The sequence below is a fragment of the Pygoscelis adeliae genome, unplaced genomic scaffold, assembly GCF_000699105.1.
Source record: "Pygoscelis adeliae isolate BGI_AS28 unplaced genomic scaffold, ASM69910v1 Scaffold187, whole genome shotgun sequence".
NCBI classification, from domain to species: Eukaryota; Metazoa; Chordata; class Aves; order Sphenisciformes; family Spheniscidae; genus Pygoscelis; species Pygoscelis adeliae.
Genome location: NW_008825103.1, coordinates 47,067 through 56,930, shown reverse-complemented (window position 1 = coordinate 56,930; position 9,864 = coordinate 47,067). Strand labels below are relative to the sequence as shown.

Sequence of the window (9,864 nt, the reverse complement as noted above, 5' to 3'; positions counted from 1 at the left end):
CAGGGGGAAGAAATTCCCCACCAGCATCAGCTTTGAATTAGCCCTGAATAAACAACTAGCGTTGAGAAGCAGAGCTCGGTCTCTTAAGGAGGACGTTCGCCATCGGAGCTGGAAATGTCTATTTTTAGGCGGCGATGGTGGGGAGAGGAGGCAGCCCCCCATCCCCTGTGATGCTGCTCGGTGCTAAAAGCCCCCTCACCTCTGGGTTTATCCCACCCGAAGCCCCCGCGTCCCATATTCCCTGACACTCACCGGCTGGGAGCCCGTTGCTTGCTCGGTTCCGTGTGATTCAGCCTCGGCCGCAGAGCCACGGGGAGGAATAAATAGCAAGAGGGAGGAGCTGGCTCCTGCGCAGCCCAGCCCTGCACAGCCTGGCCAGCACCCGTCCTCCTTCCCTAGGGAAAACCACGGCCAGCACCCCGCAAAATTTGGGTTCACCCCCCCATCATCCCTCCCGGCAGATACGGGCATGGGAGGCGACGCCGGTGACCAAACGGGTGGCTGGAAAATCGCAGCGCTTGGATGGTTTATTCAAGAAATATCGATGGGATCGGCAGGGTTTGGGGCTGGTTTGGAAATCTCGGAAAATTGCAGCGCTTGGATGGTTTTTTCAAGAAATATGGATGGGGTCGGCAGGGTTTGGGGCCGGTTTGGAAATCTCGGGGTCGGGGTTCTGGGAGAGGAACGGATGCTTTTAGTGGTTGCCGGCTGCAGCTCCAAATCCATTATCCTGTGAAACAGAGGGATGCTCTGCAGGTTGATGGATAGAAAATAAAACAGGCTCAGACCTACAGGGGAAAGGATGAATCTGTCTTCTGAGTTTGTCTCGCTCCAGAGCAGTTAAACTCACTCCTGCGCAGCGCGGTCATGCTTTATGTTGAGGTACCCCAATATTTAATGGGAGGGAAAGCCACAGAAGGCAATTAAAAGTTGTATGGGATGCTCATGACAAGCTGGGGCTTTTACGGCACCCTTTTTCGGAGCGTAAGGGTATGTGTGGCTATAGAGATCTAAGGACCAGGTTGGGGAGTTATTGCCATCCTTTAGGGTTAGGATGGGCTGTAATAAACGGGCTGAGTCCAGAGCAACCCGGGATGCTCGCGTGGCGGTTGGGAGATGCAAATGAAGCTTGAAACTAATTGCAGAGACTGATTTCGGCACGGCCACGCCATAGAGCCAAAACCCTACCGAGGTTTTGCTGCCTGAAACAGCTGGGCCAGGTACGGCCGTCCCGATGGCGCTCCCACCCCTGGACTGCGGAGCACATCTGGCCGTAAAGAGGATTTCCACCCCGATGCTCCATACGCTTGTTTATCTGTCTGGCCAGATTATGTTAAAAGAAAATAAATAATAATTTCTGTCTGGCAGGGAAATGGGTTATGCTGGGTGCTTTGGCTGTGCTGGGGAGACATCCGTATTAATTTCTGAAGGAGAAAATTAAATAATGGGGGCAGGATTAAGGTCAGCGATCCTGTCGAAGCTCTCTCCTACAATACACAGGCATATTTATTCCTCGTGTGAATGCGCAGATGGCTCCTGATTCCCTGGTTTTGGTTTAAGTACTCTTCAGTGGGCTATCTGAAATCCAAAGCCAGGAAAAGAAAGAAATACAGCTCCGGGAATGGGATGGTTGGGATGAATTCATCCATGGCTTCTAAACATCAGGATTTTTCCATAATAATATATTTCAGAGGAAGTTCTGGTCTTGTTTGGGGAAATACAGAAACTCTGTCAGATCCCAGCTGCAAATCGAGCAGGAGCAGCCTATTGACTTTTAATTAACCTTTACTTTATTGTGGAAGTTAGCAGTGCTAAAACCACCCAAAGCAGTATAACCAGAGCATCTATTTAACGGAGCCGTGTGCCGAACGGTTTCTTTAGCATCTCGGGGTAAAATTTCTCCCGGCAGCAAGCCAAGAGCTGCATCAGTCTCCGCTGGAGGTTTGGCCTTTCTTCAGCGGCAGCTCAGGCAGCGATGGGGGGCGGAGGAAATAATGGGACGTTAAGTGCGCCGGGGGTTGGTGCCAGGTTAGAAACCATTAATGGGATGGGTTTTTCTCGTAACAAACGCCAAACTTCGGTTTAATGATGAGCTGGGAGAGGACACGGGTTCATCTGACCCTGCTTCATTGCTTCTCATTGATTTTTTTTTTTTTTTGGCTTTAATTCATTCAAAACACTTTTATTCATATAACTCTGGACTTGCTTGGAGAATTAGCCGCAGCTTGCAAAGGCAGGGGAAGGCATTAAAATAGTTGGTGGAAGATTTACGGGGGTTTGGGGGTAATTTGGTGGGGTTTGGAGGTAGGGATGGAGTCCCACAGCCTGTCCCCATCCCGCCCTCACTCCCTGGAGATGGCAAAAAATCTGGGCTCAAGCTCACCCCATCTCATATCACGCTTAGCTCATCGGGAAACCTCTTTAAACCCTCCAAAGGCAAAAATAAGTGGAAATAAGTGCTGTGTTCGGAGGGGTAATGAAATGCATTTTGCAGAACTTGCTTTATTTTCTGGTCTCACCACAGAATAGTCTCTTTTAAGTTAAAATGCTCTACTTTGGATTTTTCTCGGGAACCAGATATCTCTGTAATATTCGGCTCCTGCCTGGATGAGAGCAGAGAAAATGCAATTTGGGGAATAAACGGGAGCGCAGGGAAGGGACGCGCTGGGAGCGCTTGCTTCCCAGCAAAAAGGAAAGATTTTTGCCGCTCGATCAGGCTGTTATTTTCCCATGTCAGTGTATAATTTAAAAAAAATTAAGCCTTATTAGGGTACTTTGCATTTTCTTCGGTGGCGAGGGCTTCATTGCGTGCATGGGGTAAAGCTACGCCGAGGCTCGCAGCCCTGCAGACCCCAGGAAGGGCAGCTCCCCTCCGAGAGAAAAGAAATGTCATTTTTGGCCCATTTTTAGTAGAAGAAGGGGTTTTCCATGCGCTGCATAGAAATCTTTACCTGCACCATTATTCTGTATTAAACCGCACAAGAGGAAAGCGCAGCTCACGGATGGCGTTTCTCCTTTGCTTTTGACAACCGTAAGTTTTCCTGTAAAAAAAAAAAAAAAAAAAAAAAGTAAAAGGACTATACAAATTTTTAGCCTTTTGCCGTGGATGAAAACAGGCCGGGAAGCAAAACTGGCAGGAGGAGGGCATTAAACACACGCACTTCCGAGTGTCATCAGCACGCGGTTACGCAACCCGTGATGGTGGGGAGGAGAAGTCCAAGCAAGTCCGTAATCCCGGAGGCACGTAAGGGCACGGACAATGCGCCAGGAGAGGACCCATCGAGGGGGCATAGCAAGCAACCCAAACTTTCCATGCAACATCTCGCGCTGCTTCCAGGAGGGGGTTGGGGGGTTTTTTGGACAGATACGGCTCTGTTGCAAAGCCAAGGAGTGCAAAGCCAGCATGGAAAAAATAAATCGGTTTATGACTGCTCTAGTAAATGAGACTCATTGCAGCCATGATGCTGGGGAGGAGTTTGACATCCGTCCCCCCCCCGTGTTGATCTGTCTTCCTCACCGGTGATGTCTTTTTGCAACGCGATCTACGGGGCAGATGTGACTCACGGGCAACAGGATCCTGCAGGCATCTGCCTGCTGGTGGGAGGCTCCAGGGAGGGGCTATTGAAAGGTGGTTTTGGGGGGCAGAAAGCAGCAAATAAGGCAAGTCTTATTCTTGTTGTGTTTCAAAGACAAAGCTCGATCCTTGAGGAAGCAGATTAGCCAAATTAATTTAGTGCGAATTTCTCTTCTGCAGGGAGCGGCAACTGAAATACAAAATATCGGCGGCTGCACACACCCTCCTTCTCTTTACTATTAGACAACTGTCTTAAAAAGGCTATAAATGTTCATCCAGCTGCTACAATCTGATTGGGAGCGTAATAACCTCTGCCCGTGTGCTAGCTGCTATTCCAGGCAGGGACACACGTAAGCTCCTTACAGATGGGAGCCTCCCTGGCCGCAGGCTGATGCCTTCCCAATGAGGCACTACGTCTTTAGAATATAACCTGCATGGAGCACAGCGCCCAAAAATGTGCCTTCGACCCCTCCCAGGGTTGGCGGCATCACCCAGGTGCGCTAGAAGGTAAAATAACAGCTTTTATTAAAAAAAAAAAAGAAAAAAAGCGCCTTTTTTGGAAAGACTTTTTCATTTTGGAATAAGCACTGATAATAAAAGTGCTTTGAAGTGGGGGGGGAAAAAGGTCAAGTTTGGGTAGTTGGGCCCTCCTGCTGCCAGCTGGATTAATTTATGGGAAATGGGAGAAATAAGTCACGCTTGTTCGAGGAAGATGTTTGCTGTCCGATTCGGTTTCAGCCCAGCATTTGGTCTAAAAATAACTTGTCCCTGTGCCTTGGGAGCAGCCACTGCGGGACACGCCGGGTTTGTGCCTCCGGGCTGAACAATTCCCTGCTGTGTCCGGGAGAATGAACGAGGGGAAGAGCCGTAACCCTTCGCAGAAAGGGCCCGTTATGTTCTTTCGTATCAATAAATCTCCTGTTTTTCGGACAGACGCGGACAGCCCGGTGTTTGGGCTCTTTTAAAACACGATGTCCCTCCATAAAGCTGCAGGAACAAATACTTTCCCAGCTTCCCATAAACTTCCCCAAGCGGTGCAATACCCCCCAGCTGGCTCCTTCTCAGGAAAAGCTGAATATCTGTATTTTTTTTTTCCTCACAGGAGGGCTTGTAACATATGACTCACCGGGAGGCTTTCCTTTGCCTCTCTCCCATTTATTTTTAACTTGCAATCCCCTCGGAAGACTTTCCGAGATCAGAGCAGCGGCGTAAGCACGTTGCATGACATAACATGGCTGCGCTGAGGTCACCTTCTTAAAAATAAACCGGGGCACACCCGGGATGGGCGAAGGCGCTCCCATTTTCATTGTTTTTACATCAATCACCCGTGCCAGCCTCGGAGCCCGCTTTGGGGAATTGCTCCTATCCCTGAATGCGTCAGCTACGTGCCGAGAGCTTGTAGGAGCGTGCCAAAATCCCGGCTGACGTATCCCCAAGCAGAGTTGCGAGCAGGAGCATCTGCTTTCGGAGGTGTGCTGGGTGGAGGGATCACGCCGCGGTCCTTGGGGCTCCCTGTGGATTCCTGGCTGGGTTGCGTTGGGAAAAGGCCGGGAGAAATCAGTTTTCCCAGTGGGAAAAGGGGCTGTGGGGTGAGATGGGGAAAGCTGAACCCCAGGAAATACAGACAATTGTTTGATTTTTAACTGGGGGGGGGGAAGTCAAGCAATAGACTGAAACAAGGACCAGGTTGGAGATTAAGAAATATTTAAAAGAATTGTTACATTTTTCTCTTAGCTATATGTTTTTCTTTTATATACGTAATTTTGGTCCAGGTCCTCGCCTTGTTTCTTCACATGAGAACGAATTGAGCTTTCACATCCCATGACCTGGTTTCTAACTCACATGCTCAGCGAGGATGAGATGATTAAACCCAACTCGCTCACAAAACCGTCGTGCAAATCCTCTTAGCTGAGCCGGTGAGTAGGTTTCCACCCTGATTTTCCCCTCTCCCTCCATAGAAAGGGTTCCCAGGGCCGGGGCTGGCTTTATGGGGTTTCATCCCCTTTTTCTCCGGGTGTAAATGCAAAGACGAACTGGGCTTGGGAAATGTGTGCCCATGGGGGAAATCAGGCCAGATTTTTAGCCATTAGGGTTTTTAATCTATTGAAACAGTTTCCCACATGATGTGCACCTTTCCATCCATTTTGGAGCACCTTCCAGCTGGGTTGTCGACCCAAGACCGCAGGTGACTTAGTCCAAAGCTTTTCTTTCCCCTAAAGCAACAAATTAAAGGCTCTTTATGAAGCTTATGCTGAGGACCAGGCTGACATTATATACCAAAGAGACGTTATATACCAAATATTCAGGCATTATATGCCAAATCTGCACGATATGTTTAATTCTCTGCCCTTTTATCTTGGAAGGGGAGCTGCTGATGGGGGAAAGCTTTACCATCGCCTGCATGGGAGCAAGAACAAGCCAATAATCGCCGTCTGGAGCGAGGAGAAGCCCGGGGAGAGACAAGGCTGCTCCGAAGATGCTCAAGATGCTCATGCAGAGTTGTCATGGGCACGATGCTCTCCGTAGTCATCTCCATGGCGACCTCGGCGCCGAGCGGAGGGGGTGCAAGCGATGTAGGAATGGCGTTGTTAGCTTAAATGCTGCACGCTCTCTCTCGGCTGGTGTAAATAAGTAATGCTTGGGATCATCCAAGAGGTTTACCTCCAGGGATGACGGCTGGTTTTCAGCCGCAGCTTAAAGGCAGCTGAGATTGCAAATGTTTTTATTTATGAAAAACTGAGATTTGTAGCGTCTCCCCTAAGGTATTTCTACGGTGGGTGCACTGGGGTACAAGCGCATGATGTACTCAGATGAGGCTCGGGTTTTTTTACTCACCCTTAGCCAATGCGATCGAAAAACCCGGATGATGTTCCTGCTTCTGACCCAAGATTATGCCACGGGAATGGCCAGCCTAAGAAATAAAGCTGTGTAGGAAGCTGAGCTTTGACCAGGGTGTGGAGAAGGAAGCGTTTTGAAATGAGTTTTTTTTCCCCCACCTAGCATTTTTTTTTGTAAACAGCAAAGATTATGCAGAACAGGAACATCTAGTTTATACAGTCTGGAGCTGAGATGTGCTAGCTTTAGGGGCTGAGCGGAGTTGCCAGAGCCAACAACTCCCCTAAAGGATTTCTCCTTAATTTGATCTCCTTAACTTTTCCAAAGCAACTCCCAACGCAGTGCGAACGCCGCGGCTTGCAGCCTGCGTGGAGAAAGCCGGGACAATAAAAGTCATGTTAAATCTGTGCAGAGGACTTGAATTACACGGGAAGAAGCCCACGGGCTTTTCAGGGCTTGGGGTTGCCGCGATCTCCGTGCCACCAAGAGCGAAACACCAGAGGCATCAAGCACAGGCTGCAAAGCATTTTATCTAGCGATGCTTCGAGAGGACGGAGGAAAATGGTTTATAAGATGAGGAACATAAACCTTACCCTGAATCCACATGCGGGAGCAGCACTGGAGGACAAACCCCAGCTTGGGCAACAGTGTTTTGCTCCAGTGATGGCCAGAGATTTTTTTTTTCCCCTTCTCTCTCTCTCTAATTATTCCTAAAGCTGCGTCTGGTTGAACAACACAACTCTAACATGCCCTTCTCCCAGCAGCTCCGTCAACCTTGGCCCCCGGCTTGTTTTTCAGCGCATTTCTCAGCAAGCCCAGCGAGGCTCTAGGGAGGGAATAATGATCAAAGTACAGAAACCGGAGGAAATTAGTTTTGCATTTACAGCGGCAGATCAGGACCGGCTGTTTATCCTGAACCGAGGGGACACTGGGCAAATTGTTCACACCAGGCTCGACGCAAGGAGGCTTCCTGCAAGCAAAGCCCCATCCACAGCCGTTAAATAGCAAATAATAACTAACACTAATAATACAACACAGTTTATTTTTCCCAGGGTGTTTTCTTGTCCATATTCTGGCCTGAAACATCTGTGCCGTCCAAAATATTTTTGTGGTGTCAATGATCCAAGGAGCTTGTCATGTTAAAAATAAAGGAAGCTGGAGCGAAGCCTCTGGGACTTCTTGATTTCCCACAAAGCTTAGGCTGTTCGGGAGCTTGGGTTATTCTGCTAAGGATTCATTAGGTTGCTCAAAAAAAAGGAGTTTGGTATAATTATGTCAACTCTTTGGCTGAGCTTAAATGAAATAAAGCTGAGAATTGGAGTCTTATTGCTCCCTCGCTAATCGCTGGGGCTCTCCTGCACAAATAGCTTTCAAATGAACATTTTGGGGACTGGGCTGTTTTCAGGGGATGATGAGAAAAACAGATGGAAGAGGTCACCGATCCTTTTTCTGCAGGAAAAAGGAGGTTGGCATTTCTTGAAAAATGGGGAGAAAAAAAAAAGGGAAATGAAATAACAATAGTAAACCTGGATATTATTTTAATTCCAGAAATAGGCTGATTCTGGCAGAATTGGCTGCAAGCGCTTTTCCTGTATTTCTCCTTAGTTCCAGGAATAGAGAAGAGAGATTTATGCCTCAAAATAGGTGTTGGTGGGAAACCGCACCTGGGCTGAGCAGAGCTCCCAGCTCCCCGCCGCAGACCCAACCCAGCGAGGGAGAGCCAACAATGCCGCTGCCCTCCAGGCCTTTGAATTATTGATCTGACATATATTAAGCTTCTCGGGGTCAGCGGGTAGAGCACGAGGAAGGTGTGCCAGGTGAGGTGTCGAAGGAGCTGGATTTCAAGAGAGGAGGATATGAGAAAGGAAGTAATTTAATCAACACCAGTTTAGTTAAGTCTTTATAAGTGCACAGAACATGGATCCCAGGTAAGCCGAGATAGGAAAAAAAACCTCTAACAGGAGATACCCATTTTTTGCAGAAAAATACCACCTCTGGGAGCTGGAAATGAGCTGATTTCAGTCTTTAATTTAGCAATACAAGTAATCAAGCAGAGGAAAGGTTTGCTGGCCTATGCGAGGGTGTCCCTTTGGGGAGGGATTGGAAGTTAATCATAGACCGCGACCTTGCTTTGGGTGGGGAATCATTATCCAGCTTGTCCTCTCTTTTTTTTTTCCCTAAAAAATAAAGTTCCCTCCAGTTGGTTTAGGACAATTTTCTGGATTATTCGTTGGTGATTGACTATTAACTCAGAGATGCAACCGCTCACATTTTTTAATCCAACTACCTCCCAGGCAGGGAACAGTGATATGGCAGTGGCGACCACACATATTTATAATACGCATCCATTTTGGTGTGAATTCCTGTTATTCATTGCTTATCTGTTATTTATTGTGACCCAGCTACAAGAAATAAGTTTAGGAAGAAGAGCCAGCTGAATTCAGCTCATTTGTTTGCAGACCTGTATCATTTTTTTTAATCAGTGGATCAGCTAAACAAATACTATTGCATTTGTTACTTACCATTTAAAGTAGATAATCCCTTTGCTCTTCTGCACCACGTAGTGGGTATTACTTTATTTAAAATGTAGTTCTAGTGTTGAGAGGGGCTTATAAAAATGAGGCAAACCTTTCCCTTTTAATTATCTCAGAATTTCATGATTGTAAGCCTTCAAAATATACACCCAGCTGGGAGCAGAAGAGTCGCGGACGTATTTTCTGATTGAATCCCCGGTACCAACATCACTTCTCCCCACCACCGACCTTCCTCTGACCACAAAATACTCCATTTTCAAAAGCTGATTTTTGCAGATGACACCACCGCATACTATCCAGATGGGCCGAGGACATCCCTGGGCACGGGGGCTCCTGCAGAAATCCTCCTTTGGGCTTCAGCACCCCAAATGCCTTTTGCAAAAAGGCTTTGCAATGCTGACCTCTGCAGGCAAATGCGGCATAAAACCAGATGGCTCCAGGCAGCAATAACCTAAATAATGCATAAACCAGGTATTTTACGCGTTGTTGCTGGCTGTCGGTAGCAACAGCCTTTTAATAATGCATAAAAATGGGGTATTTCTGTCTTGCTTAGCAAACAGAGAGTATTTCGGTGAGGGAAATAGTGGGCAATCCTCGTTCGCTTGGAAGGGGCTGATCTGCTAACTCCTGTATAGATTTTGTAAATAATTTGCTAGTTGGACAAAAGGCTTTGAAATCAGGGGATGAAGGATGTGAATGAAAAGCAGGCATTTCACAGCGTAAAGCCAGGGAGTCGAAGGCCCAGCCTGAGCTTCCTTGGGAGAGGGGGGAAGAGCCAGAAAACTACCTGCAGCGTACCCCCCCCACACACACACCCCTTAACCTGCAGTTTTGCCCCCCAGACCCCAGCTCTAATTAAGCTCTAATTAACAGCACCCTGAGGGCCAACAGGGACCCCAGCCCTGCGGTGGGAGTGGGGTT

The 9,864-nt window shown here is 48.0% G+C and overlaps 1 protein-coding gene across 1 annotated transcript in view; it reads right to left on the bottom strand.

Annotated features, from left to right (window-relative positions):
* LOC103919662 (prominin-2-like) overlaps positions 1 to 9,864 on the bottom strand; it is a 22,108-nt gene that overhangs the window by 3,490 nt on the left and 8,754 nt on the right. Inside the window, exon 15 of the mRNA XM_009327206.1 lies at positions 7,156 to 7,235. Within this exon, the coding sequence (XP_009325481.1) occupies positions 7,156 to 7,235 (80 nt within the window). The remainder of the gene's footprint in view (positions 1 to 7,155; positions 7,236 to 9,864) is intronic.